General features: G+C 53.0%; 1 protein-coding gene across 1 annotated transcript; it reads left to right on the plus strand.

Moving 5' to 3' along the window:
- The first annotated feature begins 386 nt into the window (after nt 1-386).
- Zdhhc22 (zDHHC palmitoyltransferase 22) lies at nt 387-9814 on the plus strand. The gene is made up of 3 exons (XM_075948028.1): nt 387-526; nt 2225-2767; nt 7267-9814. Exons 2-3 carry the CDS (start codon nt 2242-2244, stop codon nt 7530-7532), a joined length of 792 nt encoding a protein of 263 aa, XP_075804143.1. The 5' UTR covers nt 387-526; nt 2225-2241; the 3' UTR covers nt 7533-9814.
- Nucleotides 9815-14712: the final 4898 nt, after the last annotated feature.

The following is a 14712-nucleotide window of genomic DNA, read 5'->3' on the forward strand; positions in this document are numbered from 1 at the left end:
CAACAGCCCACATCCCTTCACCCCTCAATATACACACAAGATTTCCTTGGTCCTAGCCAACAGCGAGGAGGGGTCATAGACAGGAAGAGGGAAAGAGGGGAGGTCAGGGTACGGCTGGAGCTTCTGCATCAGGGCTGAATCCCCACCTCCCAGTTGGAACTGGGGTTGCAGTAAGGCAGGGCGCCACAACCCGCCCCTGGGGGAGCCGAGAAGGGCGGGGATGTGGGGGGCAAGTCCTCAGTGCTGAGCCAGTGGCCAGAGCACCGCCCCCAGGAGCGGAGGGAGGGGTGACGGAGCAGGGGGGTGCCCAGCTGCCTTCCCCGCCGCCTCCAGGCCCCTACTCTCTGGCGCCCAAGTAGGAGGGCGGCAGCTACCCGCGCCCTCCTCCCCACACCCCCGCTACCTGCCCAGTCCCCGAAGCGAAGCGTGAGAAGGCTGCGAGCCAGTCGGGCGAGCCCACAACTTTGCAGCCTCGGGGAAAACCAGGGCCGGCGTCTGGGGCTCCTCCTGTCGCGATCCGAGCTCGGTGAGTTCGTTCCCCAGTCCTCTGCGGCGCTGCGGCCGCTTCGGGGGGCGGCTGCCCGGGCGTCCAAGAGGCAGTGGCGGAGGAACCGGTGGGCGCCCTCCTGCCTGGGTCCGCAGGACTCCGGTGCCGCCCTCAGAGGCCGGTGGGGCTGGTGCCGGTGCTGAGCGGACAGCTCCCCACACTTCCTGCAGCCAGGCACTCTATGCGGGCCTTCGCGGGACGCAGGGCCCCGGCTGCAGCTGCCCACCCGGCACCCCGCACTCCCCCAGTCCCTGTCCTTCGCCTTCCCTGAGCAGCGGCGCATCTGGAGGCTGCTCCCGCGCCCCCCTGGCGACTGGCGCCGGGAAGACACTTGCTTCCCTCGCCGGATCCCGGCACCTAAGGCTCTGTGAAGTGGGCAGCGCCCCCGTGGCCTCTGAGAGTGCATGGCTGTGGGGGCCCTGAGTCTCCAGCGATCACCCTCAGTCATGCCCTGAACTGCGCCCCAGCTGTGCAGAGAGACTGCAGGTCCCCAGAGTGGTAAACACAGTCACCTGCAAAAAAGATTTCAAGGTGACCAATGTCTCAGCCCAGACGGACGGTACAGCTTGAACCCAGGCCCCGTGGCATCCACCCATCCTGGGTGCAGCCACGTTTCCAGAACTTTTCTCGTGCCTCCTTCTGGTCGATTACTTAGACCACTGGAAAGTTCTTCTCAATACACAGAACCTATTTCCCCGTGGTACCCGAAGTTGGGCAGGGGCTCCGGCTGTAGGAGGTGAGGCTGCATTTGGTTCTGTGTAGGGTTGTCATCCCAGGAAAAGCTGCCAAGCATCCACTAGTCCACCCAGGACGGGCTTCTTTCGGCGCCTTGGGGATTGTTTGGGTTTCTCCCGCCAGGAAAGCGAAAGGCGGGTGCGAATGGGGGATTTCAATTTCGTTGCCTCAAAGGAAAACACTCTTTGCAAAGATTTTATAGAAATAGTCAGGGCAAGCAGCGGCTGGAAAATGAACTGATCAGGACCCACTGGCACAAGTCGTCTAGCTATACCTCCACCCTACCCAGTCCCTGAACACTATCGATTGTTTAATTGATTTTTTTAAAAGAAAAAAGCCAGGTGGCAGGGGGTGGGTATACACACACAAACCCAGACGCACATAGATAGCACATAAAGTCGTACACAAGCGAACTCACACCATGGTCCACAGCACAACTCCTTCCAGAGAGCCTCGGGTAACCTGTGAGGTCACCGAACATTGCTCAAGATAGGAGGTGGGGGAGGGGTGAACCAGGATTTCCAAGAGTCGAACCGGTCTCTCCACCCCCACTAGATCCTTCTCTTCCTCCTAGAGAAGCCTCAGTCAGAGATCCCAACTACAGTGATACTGTAGCTGTTCCACCCCTCGGCTCCTAAACCCCACCCCTCCCCCACACGCAATCACTCCAGACTGCAACCAGGCCCTTTCCCTCCTCTGCCTGGCCTCCATGACGTCAAAGCAACAGGAACTCATCTGAAGTAGGTCTGGCTAGAGGCAGGCAGTTGTGGTCTCTGGGTCTCTAACCTGCTTGGTCCCGAATTAGGGAAACCAGAAAGGGTGGGTCCGAGGTGCTGAGTTTGGGAGATTTGTGTACAGCTCTCCAGTCCTTCGAGCAAGGAGAAGAGCATCAGGTGACCCTGGACAACACTGTAAGGTTTCTTCTCTCCTTGCGCCCCATAGGAATGTAACCGAGGAGGATGCTGGCCCTGCGGCTGCTCAACGTGGTGGCCCCCGCCTACTTCCTTTGCATTTCCCTGGTGACCTTCGCCCTACAGATCTTCCTCTTCCTGCCCAGCATGCGTGAGGACCCCACAGCCACCCCGCTCTTCTCGCCCGCAGTGCTTCACGGGGCGCTCTTCCTGTTCCTCTCAGCCAATGCCCTGGGCAATTACGTCCTGGTCATCCAGAATTCCCCAGACGACCTGGGCACCTGCCAGGGAACCTCATCCCAGAGACCTCAGTGCCCACCACCCAGCACCCACTTCTGCCGAGTGTGCTCCCGAGTCACGCTGAGGCACGACCATCACTGTTTCTTCACCGGCAACTGCATTGGCAGCAGGAACATGCGCAACTTCATCCTTTTCTGCCTCTACACGTCGCTGGCCTGTCTTTACTCCATGGTGGCCGGCGTGGCCTACATCTCAGCTGTCCTTTCCATCTCCTTCGCCCATCCCCTGGCCTTCCTCACGCTCCTGCCCACTTCAATCAGCCAGTTCTTCTCCGGTGAGTGGGCTTTGGCTGGCCTGGCAAACGAGGCCTCCTAACACAACCCCAAGTTTTTCAAATAAAAGCACAGGATATTCAGCTCCAAGTGTCAGATAAACAGCCGTTTGGTATGATTATGGCCCAGTATTTCAGGAAGCATACTAAGAGAACAGATTGTAACCTATCCGAGATTCAGATTAACTGGGCATGCTCTATTTCCTCTGACCCTTCTCATGTTTCATACTATACGTTACTCATAAAAATTATGGCAACCAAGCTGTACACCTCTTAGGCCAGTCAACTTTCCTTCAGAGCTCATGCTAGGTGCCCCATTGGCCTGCACCCTCCCTCCCCCTCCCCCGTGTCCTGTTAACACATCCCTTCAGCAGTCAACCACGGTGAATCTAGACTTGACTTCAGCATGTGCTCAGCAGTAGGCTAACCTCCAACCTCCAGCCTCCCATCCACCGAGTTGGGCCCCATCAGGCTCGGCAGTTAGCAGCTAGCTCAGAGCTACCTCATTGGCTGCAAGTCCACACTCCAGAGATCCAGTCTGGAGAGGGATCTGAGCCTCTGGAAGGTTCTGACACCTGCTGGAGCCAGGCACATGCTAGTCCCACGGGTACCATGATGAGGACTGTGGTTTGAATAGAATAGTACGTCTCAAAGAACATCCCATGATACCTGGCCCCGGGAGACTCTGTTCCTGGTGGCCATTCTATTTTTGCCTGGCCTTGGCATCTGTCCCTACTTCATTTCCTTCCACTCTTTTCTTACTTTGACCTTTGATTCTCTACCATTAGTAGTGTGCACACAAAGATATGTGTCTGGTGTCCTTAGATCCATTTCTCAGATAAAGAGACTGAATCTTAGCTGGGACTAAATGACCTGCCTAGTGGCTTATTCCCTGGAGTATCTCTGGCTTTTATCCAGGTGTTTAATCCAGTGCTCTTCCTCAATTCCCATAGTCCCAAACACAGCGATTTGACCTTCAAGTGTCAAAGAAAAACACCTATTTCTACAGAGAACCTGACTGTCCTGATGCACCTGGACTGGACTGAACCAGAATGAACTAGACAGACTGAACTGGACATTTGAAAAGAAAAATTACCCTAGGGGAGCCCTCACTTCATTCTCTGTTGTATCTATAGCCCAGCTCTCCCCAGACATAGAACTATCATGCCATTTGGCAATAGGAACACAGAGAGGCTCGGGGAGGACCAGCCATGGGAAATGTCTGGAGGGCTGGTGGTGAAGCTGGGCCCAGAACTTGAAGCTCTGGGGCCTTCTGGATCTTGGTGCTGGCATAGGAGGCTGCCAAGACCGAAATAAGCAGGATGGGGGAGGGCAGGTGGGTGGGCTGGGGGTGGAGTGTGAGAGCAGGCAGGTGGAGTGATGAGGAGAGCCAGAGAACCTGATTACACATCTTTTCCCAAGTCGTCTCACCAGCCACACAAAAGGGTGGTTCCAGAAGGAGGACCTTGGAATGGTTTGATTTAAGTCTGGCGTGAGGCCCGTCCATATGTGCTAGGCTTGGGAAATATGGAAGAAAGGAAGCCTCTCGCCTTGATCTGATAGGAGAAAAGAGGGAGCCCATGCCCACCTCAGTGCCCAGGCATCTGCTCTGGCTTCAGAATGAGTCTCGCCACCCTCCACCATGTCCACTAGAAAAGGAATTCAAGACTTCTCATCACCAGATCCATCTTCTCTTCCTCCCTTACCGACCCTTCCCACTCTTCCCTGGCCCTCTCCACCTGCATACACCACCCTGTTCAGCTTCCTCCTTCAAGACTTTCCTTACCCATTCTGGTCCAAATGGTCCAGAGAAAACCCTCTTACCTCTCAGGAGAACAGGTGGGCCAGAGGGTGCACCAAGGCGGTTGTTTAATAGAAACCCCTGAGGTCAAGATCTGTCGTTAGTACCTGAGATAGTTGTAAGTGGGGATCTGAAAGGCCCCCCCACCCTTATGTGGGGGGTCTAAAAATGGAACTTCCAAAAATGCAGATGCCACTAAACTCCAGCCCCTCTGCTCATGCGAGAGAGAAGGTCAGCTGAGGACGTTTGATAAGGGTTCTTTCCTTTCGGCTTCATGTCACCTGTGTGAGCCCCATTCCTATCTAGAGAATGGAAATGATACCATTTGGCATGTACCATGGCATTTGGATTAGTATCCGTTGGTAGATGCCCCTAGAAGACCCAGTAGGAGAAAAAGGTGGCTAGACCTTGTTGAGTACCTATCTTGAGTCCCATTGGATGTGTCTCATTGCTTCCAATACTTAGCACAAGTCTGGGAGACAGCTCTTTGTCTTTTCTAAGGCTAGGGAGCCAAAGGCTCTACCAGGTTAAGTTGTTTCTGAGCCATGCAGCTTTGGATTCGGGGTTTGTTCTTTTCTACTCTGCCACCCTGCCTGTCTAGTCTTGCTTCCTTGCTGAATCGGCCTCTTTGGGAGGAGGGGTACAGCCTGTACCCAAATCTATTATGGAATATGCTGGGGGATGGTTCAGCAGAAGTGTTAGAGATGGGTGTGGGGGGAGGGCAAGGACAAAGGAAAGTAGATGATGTAATCTTTCAGATCCCTTAAGGAAGTTTTGTGAGTTTTCTGAAAGAGGAACTATTATGACATAGTTTAGAGGTGCTGAAGCAACCAGGCCAGGTAACTTCAAACACTTTGAAAGAAAGAAAGCTGGTCCCCAGAATAGCCTTTTGTAGATGCTGCATGGGGCCAGCAAAAGGCCGAAAAGTCTTTACCTCATGCCTTGATTTAGAAACCTGTGGAAATGGTTTCCATGTGCCTGGCTGGCTCCTGGGGCCCAGCTGCAAGGCAGACCTGAGCTTGATGGTTCTGAAGCACTTACATCCTGACTAGAGGGCTAGCTTGCATATCAGTTTCCCTCAAGCTGGAAGGGCACCATGTCCCCAGGAGTCTCTGTCCTGGACAGGGCTGCCCGAGCTAATTTGTACTGACAAGAAAAAAGTGGGTTACAGAATGGCCCAGCCCATTTGAGTCTGTCTCTTTGATATACCCCAACAATGGTGGAGGGGCTTCTCTAGATGCTAATTGGAGCAAGATTTCTGTCTCTGGGCTTCTGGTCCCGTTTGTTTCTAACTTTGCAAAGAATATCCTGCTACCCAAGCTCCTAGGGTCGAGGAAGAGGCTTCATATGAGCAAGCTAGCAAATCGATTCATCTGGGCTGCAGAATCCAGCGTGGATCAGACTAACAGGTATTGAAGCCTACTTCTCAGGAGTTCAGAAACTGGAGCCTGGGAAGAAGTAGGCTGGGGCAAAGAGGTGCTGAGGAAGGGAAGACCATGGAGATGTATGGATTATAAAGTGACATCCCTGAAGCAAGCACCCAAGCCTCACTAGAGAAAGTGGTGGTGGGGTTGCCCAGCTGAGAGATAAAGGCCTTTGAGTTTTACTCTCAATCCACTGCTCTTGCCTGGAAGGCATGTCAAGGTAGATGCATTTACTACAGCTAACAAAGTTGCAGCCCAGACAGGACTCCAAACCCTGGCAAGGTGGGGGAAGGCTGGAGGGTCTGATTCTCCTCCTCTGAGCCCTGATACTCAGCACTGGGTGTAAGCCACACACGGGCAACTCCAAATCCCTGCAACCCTAGAAACCTAATCATAGCCATTTTGCAGATGAGCAACCCACAACTCAGAGAGGTTAAGAATCCTACACAATTTCACACAGTTGGGAGATTCAAACCCCAGCATGGACCAATCCTCCCACCTCAGACTCCGAGGGCACATGAGATCTCTTACTAGTAGACTTTTAAAAACCGTCTCAGGAAAATGCTGGGTTTGGACGGTGTAGGGCGGGTGCTGTCCCACTGTCAGGGTGCTGAACTGAGAGCCTTTGCCTGCAGACGTTACTGTCAGGGCAGCTTTGACTGAGTGTTGCAGTGACTCCTTTTGTTAACGTTAATGACTAACTTGTTCTCTAAGTCGGCTCTGTGTGCTGCCCTTGAAGCTGAGCTCGTGACATGAGCTCGTGACACGGTCCTGTTCTCCATCATTCTGACACTTTCTCAGATCCTCCCAGACAGTGCTCCCAGCCTCATCGGGAGAACTGACTGTAGTCTAGACAGCTGCCCAGGTGCCAGCTCCCTCTTTTAAGGTCCTAAGTTCGCTCCTCTTTCCTCGTGTGAACCCCACCCCCACCCCGCTCCCAATCCAGAAAGTGAAATGGGAGAGCATTTCTGCCTCTAGGGAAATGTGCCGTCTAGACTGGACCAGAAATACTGAGAGCCCTTTTCGCTGAGCTCACCTAGCTTGTTCTCCATCTCCCTAGGCCCCGAGTTCTTCTCTTCTCCTCAGGAGCCATTAAGGAAAACTTGGGGCAAGGAACTCAGCCACCGTCTCCCGGGCTGCAGAGCTGAGATTGCTACAAATCTCAACTTCCAGCTCGTGAGCCTTTCTCCTCGCCTCGCAGCGGAAAGCGCCAGCGCGGAGGTCTGGGTACGTGGCCTGGGTGTAAAGCGGTCTGGTGTCCCCCTCCCCCCCTGCAGGAGCTGTCCTCGGTTCTGACATGTTCGTCATCCTCATGCTTTACCTCTGGTTCGCTGTCGGCCTGGCCTGTGCCGGCTTCTGCTGCCACCAGCTGCTGCTGATCCTCCGGGGGCAGACCCGCTACCAGGTTCGAAAGGGGGTGGCAGTGAGAGCCCGGCCCTGGCGCAAGAACTTACAGGAGGTCTTCGGAAAGAGGTGGCTGCTGGGCTTGCTGGTCCCCATGTTCAATGTCGGGACTGAAAGCTCCAAGCAGCAGGACAAATAGCTGGCAAGTATGCTTGCGTTTCTCCATCTCAGTTCCTTCTGAACGTAAGATCACAGCACCCCTGTCTCCACCTGTGACACACCGCACCCTCCGCTAGGAAGGGCCTCATATCCACCCCAGACATTCAACACTCAGAGGATTTATAAAAAAAAAGGTGCATTCTGACATGGAGGGGAAATGACCACCTGAGCATCACTAGGCTACTCATGACTCAGGCAGGGGGATAGCTGCTAATCTGTGAGGGTGTTTCTGTTTCAAGTTATCTTCTTCCCCCACTCCCTGCCTGGCCCATCCGCTGTTACATCTCAGGTGTCACCACTTCTGTTAAAGGCCTTCTCCACATCTTGATAGTGGAGACTCCATTCTTGCTGCTGGTAGGAGACTCCCCAGGCCCTGGAGGCTGGTAAATGGTACAGTTAGCACGCATGAATAGCAGTCCAGTAAGCTTTGCCAACTGCTAGTGGAAATGGGAAGGGGTGTGGATGCACACCCATCCTCTAGAAGGGATAGCCAGCAGAATGTGCACTGGCTGCTCAGCCTACATATAAGGCCTTTCCCCTAGATATAGCAGTCAATAGCCTGGAATTTTTTAATGCTGTTCCCTGCCCGGCCTCCTCCAGCTGGCCACTCCAGCCCAGCCCAGGAGTTAACTGGATACTACTTTTCCCTGGAATTCCTCTGGCATTTGAACTCCAGCCTCTAGATTTTTGCTAGATATTGGGAAGGGAAGAAGGGAGCGCGAAAAGGGAGTTACCCATAAGTAACAAGGGAAACATATTTCTATATAGCCTTATATAACCATATATAAGTGTGTGTGTGTGCGTGTGTGTGTGTGTGTGTGTGTGTGTAAGAGGGGGTAAGGGTGAGGAGTGTTGTTATGAACACAGAGGTAGAGTGAGTATTGGAGGGGGAGGATGGAGGGGTAAATGGGTTGACTGTCTTGCAACCAAAGCCATCTAATGTTTGAATACTACCTGTAGTATTCAAACTGACCTTTGGAGGTGTTTTAACGGGATCTAGGCAGCTCTCTGCCAGGAGTGCTACGAAAGAGATTTTTGTTCTTGTTCTAAGTGAGTTTAGAGATTCCTTTGCATTCCTGACCCTGTTGTCCTCTTTGCCACTGCTGGGCCCAAGGGCGAGCTCTTTAGAGACACCTGGGAGTCATCGACTTTCGTGAGGTGGGGGCGGGGGTGTGGTGAGCATGGAAAAAGCCTAAAAATCAGACCACAGATTTTTCTGCTTTCAGCCCAGTTCTGGAGACTTTCCCGATGTTCGCAGTGGCTTAGAGTGGATACACTGGAGGACAGGGAGCTGTAACTGTGTTAGGGCCAGTTGGGGCAGTCGCAGAGAGAAAGAAGCCTGAAGCTCATGCTCGGCCCTGAGGGGTTAGTGGGAATGACAGAGTATGGGGGTACAATTGCCAGTCCATTCTTTCCAGTCTGACTAGCTCTAGATGGGGGTGCTGACTTGAATTCTGAAACCCAGAGGACCAGACAGACCCCTGGACATAGGAAGGAGTGGGAGCCACAGAAAAACCCTCTCCAGCCTTGGTCTCGAGGCCAATTCAACATTCATAAAGGTGTTGAGGCAGAAGTGTCCAGTGAATGGCCCCAGTGACCCCAACCATCGCTCCATAAGACCCTGAATTCTTTGAGCAGAGCTTGGGAGGATTTTATGCAGGCCCTACTTTGGCGCCCTCCAGAGGGCTAATGGAGTAATGTCGCTCCTGCTCGCTCACCTCCTCCAGCATTTATCCTTTGGAGTCTCCCATGGGTTCATCCTGCCTGAAGTTATCAAGCACCAACTGCAGGCTGAGTCTCGGTCACTAACAATCCAGATTCCCCCCCATCAAGGGCAGTTCATTCCTACAATTCCACTCTGCTACCTTGGCAGTTGTTGAAGTCAGCCCCTTGGAGGGAAAATAAGCGGCAGGGCTGAAGGAGAGTCCAGGCTTCCTCCACTAAAGCTGATTTCATGCACAATTCTGGCCACCCGTTAGCAGCATGAGGAAACAAGGGATGGGAGAGGTCTGGACGGCTCAGGACTCGGAGTGCTCTTGACCCTAGAGGTCAAACTTGAAGGCCAGTTCTGCATTGTCCAGGCTCAGATCATGAAGTCTGACATCCCAGAATGGAAAGAGGAGAACTTCAGGAGGCCAGCTCCTAAACGCTGGCCCATGGGGGGTGGCTGTGGGGGATTTGCCAGGTATGGTACGCGAGCAGCATTTGTGTACATGGCCCCCTGTTTTTAATGAAGAATATCAATAAAATTTGTGGTTTTCAACTGTATTTGATTAGATCGTCTGGTTGGTGGCAGGGTTGCAGAATGGCATGTGCTGATGCTGATTTACAATGATTAAGGATACTTCTGGGACCGGGAGAGATGGCTCAGTGGTTAAGAGCACTGGCTGCTCTTCCGGAGGACCCGGGTTCAATTCCCAGCACCCACACGGTAGCTCATCGCTGTCTGTAACTCCAGGTACAAGGGATCTGGCATCTTCACACCAATGCACATAGGATAAATTTAAAAAAAAATATTTCTGTTCAAGTGAGTAAGTAACTATAGTAAGTTCCCCTGAGCAATGCTGGTACCCCTGTTTCTCCTTAGAGACCCCAGATTCCCTGAACAATCTGGCACTAATCCAGGACTCAGCTTCCCCTCCTTCTCTACACACCCACGTCTATTGCGACCATCCTGTGTGGCAGTAGTGTGACTCTCAGCCTTGGCGGCTGGTAAGTCTACGGCACTGGGGTCTGTGAACCACAAGAGATCATGGATGGAAGATGTCATCTGAGAATTTTCCTCTCCCTCCTCCTTGGTACAGTGGAGTGGGCAGGGAAGAGGATGGAGGCCATCTGCTTCTTCATCTCAGCTAGCAGGCTAGCTTGAGGACAAGCCAGGGCCTCTTGATCTCTAGGGCTGCCAGAGATCAGCAGGAGGGTGCTGGGGTCTGCAGGGTGTGAGCCTCTGAAGCATCCTAAAGACACGCAGACCTGGACCAATGGGCACAAAGGGCAAATGTTGACTCTGTGTGGCCCATCAAAGCCCAGACCAACACATAATGAGCAGGAAGCCCATTTCTAGCAAGTTCTAGAGATCATGGTCTGTCCATCCCAGAGGCCAACACCACTCCTGCCGTTTTCAGCGCTATACCCTTGATTTCTAGCTGGGATGAGGCTCAGCAATTACTACTGAGTGCCTGCTGCCCATCACTTATTCCCCAGATGTGCCCAGTGCCATGCTCTGCACACTGCAGGCTCAGGAAACACTGGTGCTGTGGAGTTTTTGCCCCGGAAGAGGCCCGTGGGAGTGCTCAGAAAGGTAGAGAGTGTATGTCCAGCTGTCAAGAGGGGGTAGGGTTTCCATTTGCAGACCTGGGTAGAAGGGTAAGATTTGCACAGGTGGTAAGGACACTGGGACAGGGAGGTCAGGATGCTGAGGATGTGGGCCACAGGAGCACTTACCTTTATCACTGGCCTATCAGCAGCTGATAATGTCATAGAGACTAACCACTCTGCCATGTTGGTGAGAGAAGGAATTTGGGGGGACATCTACATATCACACTGTGCAGCATAACCTTGACCCCCAAAGCTGGGTAAAGGCTATACCTATTTTAGGAAGAACTCATAGGTACTCTGACTTTACATTCTGTAGCAGAGGGAGGCACCTGCCCCCCCCCCCAGTGCCTAAGTATCCCCTTCCAGACAATGTGTGTAGTCTGTTTTGACTCTTGTCTCGATCAAGCAAGGCATAAGCACTCACACACTTAGGTCTAGGAGCACACAAAACTATGGAAAGAGAGAAAATTTGTAGAACTTTGAACTTCTGACCCCTCTGATTCAACAAGGTGGCCCTTCGCTCCCAGGAGCTAAACTCCTTCCCTAGAACCTCCACGGTCCTCATCATTGTCTGTGCCTTTGTCCTTTGTCCACCCCCAAGTGCCCTATTTGTGCCCTGTGTCCTTCAAGTGGTCCTGCTCTTCCTCCAGGTATACTCACAGAAATACTTAGAATGTGCCCTCCGTGTGGGTAAAAAGGAGGAATAGGGACTGGGGAGCTGGCTCAGTGATTAAAAATACAAACCACTCTTCCAGAGGACCTGAGTTCAAGTCCCAGCATCCATATCAGGTGGCTCACAACCACCTGTAACTTCAACTCAGTAGGATCCTAATACCTCTAGCCTCTTGGGGAACCTCCACTCATGGGCACAGATACACAGCGGCACACCCACACACATACACGACTCACTCACACAATTAAAAGAAATTTTTAATTTTTTTTTTAAAGACAGGAAGGTTGTGCTGGGACTAAGGAGCCAACTGCATTAGTGAGGAGGCAGAGCCTAGATGTCCTCTGTGGCCTCGTGAGCCTGCTGTGTGGGGCAGGAGGTGCCTGGAAAGAGCTCCTCTCCGCCCACCCTCCACGCTCTCATTGTACAGCGCTGGCCCAGCTACTCCACTCATTCCTCAGGCATTCACCAACTCTGACTCTGTGCCAGGCATGATGCCAAGAACCAGAAAAGCAAAGATGAATGAGACCTCAGGGAGCTCACGGGGAAGAAGACAAATTGCACACGGTTGTGATTCAGCAGCAGGAGCAGGCTGATGGGAGGACAAGGCGCTACGGGAGCCCAGAGGACAGGACAGCACCCCCTCAAACGTGGGTGGGCTGGAAGACTTCCCAGAGGAGGCACCGTGTAGAGCAGGCAGGATCCATAGGCGCACACCAGGCAAGCAGGCAAGCAGGGCTTGGGGCTGGGAATGGAGGAAGGATGTGCATAGACAGAGAGGCTCCTGAAATCTCTGGGAATTGCAAGTCAGGTTTTGAATGCGATGAGGTGTGAGATGTGTCCATCAGCCACAGTTAGGGATCCTGTCCTTGGGTCATGCTCCCCAAGAACCCTGCCTCATCTCTGATGGTTTTTATGCAGTTGAGCCTCATCTCAGCTCAGTGTCCTTGGGGTGAGAAAGGTGCCAGTTGATGTCAGAATGGCCTCTATATTGGAGACCACTTCTGATGCAATCTGACCGACGCTGCTGATGGATTTGCCTGGGAACATAAATCATCTCTTGACTCGCTATGCCAGAAGAGGGGCTCGTGGGAACTCCTTACCATCCCTGCCTTCCTGGATAGCTTCAGCAAACAGTGGAAGGAAGCCGTCCTATGACAATGACTTTCGGGAAGACCCTGAGTGTAGGGGCTGACCCTTCCTTGTATCCATCACCCTAACCCTGCCTGGCAAGGCAGTCCCTTGTTGCTTTCTATGCCCAATGGCCTGGTGGCCGCTCACAGTTCTTCCTTTAGTCCGGTTATCGTTAGCCTAGATATCTCCCACCCTGTCTGCATCTCACTCCTCTACAGGACTTCGCCTCACCTAGACCAGACTAGTCTGGAACCATGGGCCTAAATTCCCATGACTCTCTGTTGCTGTGATTGCCTCCTCCTGTGGGTTTGTCTTCTGCCTGCACTACACACTCTCGGAGGCAAAAATGGAGAGGGTGGGGTCCTTGGCCCCAGCCCCATGCTAACATATTTTCTTTTTTCTTTTTTTTTTTTTGTTGGGTTTTTCGAGACAGGGTTTCTCTGTGGCTTTGGAGCCTGTCCTGGAACTAGCTTTGTAGACCAAGCTGACCTCGAACTCACAGAGATCCGCCTGCCTCTGCCTCCCGAGTGCTGGGATTAAAGGCGTGCGCCACCATCGCCCGGCGCTGACATATTTTCAACAGGATTAATAGTGACTCTCATTGACGGGGCTCCCCCATCTGCCCGGCCCTTCTCATTCACACACTCCACCTTTATTAGCTCATTTATTCTCTAGAGCAACCCTGTGAAGAATCAGCTCTGCCATAGCCCTATTTTCCAAGTTTTAAAAGGGGGGGGGGGACGACCAGAGAAGTTACTAATTTGCTCAAAGCCTCACAGCTACTAAGTGGCCAGAGTCTAGCTTCATAGCCGCTTAGCCTCTGGTGTTTAGCCTTTCTCCCCAAGCACCAGCCTCTGCATTGTGGATTATTGTAAACATTCAGCAAATTCCCTACTGAAAAGAACAAGGAGTTACATTTTCCCTTGATAATTCTTGGGTTCATGCCTTTCATTCCTTCGTTGTATGCACGGAACAGCTAGAATGTATCAGGAATTAGCAGTACAGAAGCTTTAGGCTCAGCCTCTGCCTGGAAGGGTTGAAAGCCGGTGTGCCAGGCCTCTGCAAACTGGGGATAGAGACCACTTTACAGCTTCCCAGGCTGAAGCCCCCGCTCCCCCAGGGAAAGGTATGAGTTCCTTCTGGCTCCATCCCTACAGAGACCAAACGCTGTCAAATCGCAGCTTCTGGAGATTCGGGTAGAGGAAGTATGGGTTCGGGGAGTGGGGATCAGAGGGAGGAGAGAGAAGACCTCTCTTCACCAGCTCATCCACCATCCTGGGAAAGAGTCCTCCCGCTGAACCTCGGCCGACTGCTCACAAGCTAAATCCTCCAGACTGAGGCCAGAGGTGTGAAGCTCTGCAGGAGGGGGTCCGGGGCGCTACCCCAAACCGGAACCCCGGCGAAGCAGGGAGGAGCTGGGCTCAGCACTACGGTGCCTTCAGAACAAAAGACAACCCCAAGTGCGAACTCTCTTATGGCCCTCCCTGTCCCCGAATGCTCCCTCTCTGGCCTGCTTGCGACGCCTTAACCCTCATCGTTAGAATCTCCCCGCAAAATATTTTCAAATTCCAGGCGGCTTTTGCCTCTAAACCTTTTGAGATGAGATGCCTCCTTAGGTAGGGAGACAGCGGAGAGGTGAGCCAGCGACTGGGGAAGGTTTGGACTGGCAGAGGAGGGTGGGATCCCAGGGGTACACTGGGAAGGAGGCCCTCCCAGCAGGAGCCGTGGGAGGGACGCAGGCTGAGATGTCTCCAGAATCTGCAGCGGGAAGCAGGGCGGTGACACAGCTGGGCAGAGAGCAATGGCAGAATTGAACTGTGGCCTCACAGTTCCTCAGCCAGTGAGTCCAATCCCTCCCACCCCAAAGATCGAGTACCTGATGATTCTGAGCCGCTGGGATGACCCCTAAAGAGACAAGCATTAGGATGCACTTTGCCAAAGACTGCTGCCCCGCACGCCTGTCTGTCTGGTCCCGAGAGACTAACCCCCAAAGGCCAAGCCTCGGGAAAGCTGAGTTCTAATCCTCTCTGTGAATGGA

The sequence above is a fragment of the Microtus pennsylvanicus genome, chromosome 14 (genome assembly GCF_037038515.1).
Source record: "Microtus pennsylvanicus isolate mMicPen1 chromosome 14, mMicPen1.hap1, whole genome shotgun sequence".
Classification (NCBI taxonomy): domain Eukaryota; kingdom Metazoa; phylum Chordata; class Mammalia; order Rodentia; family Cricetidae; genus Microtus; species Microtus pennsylvanicus.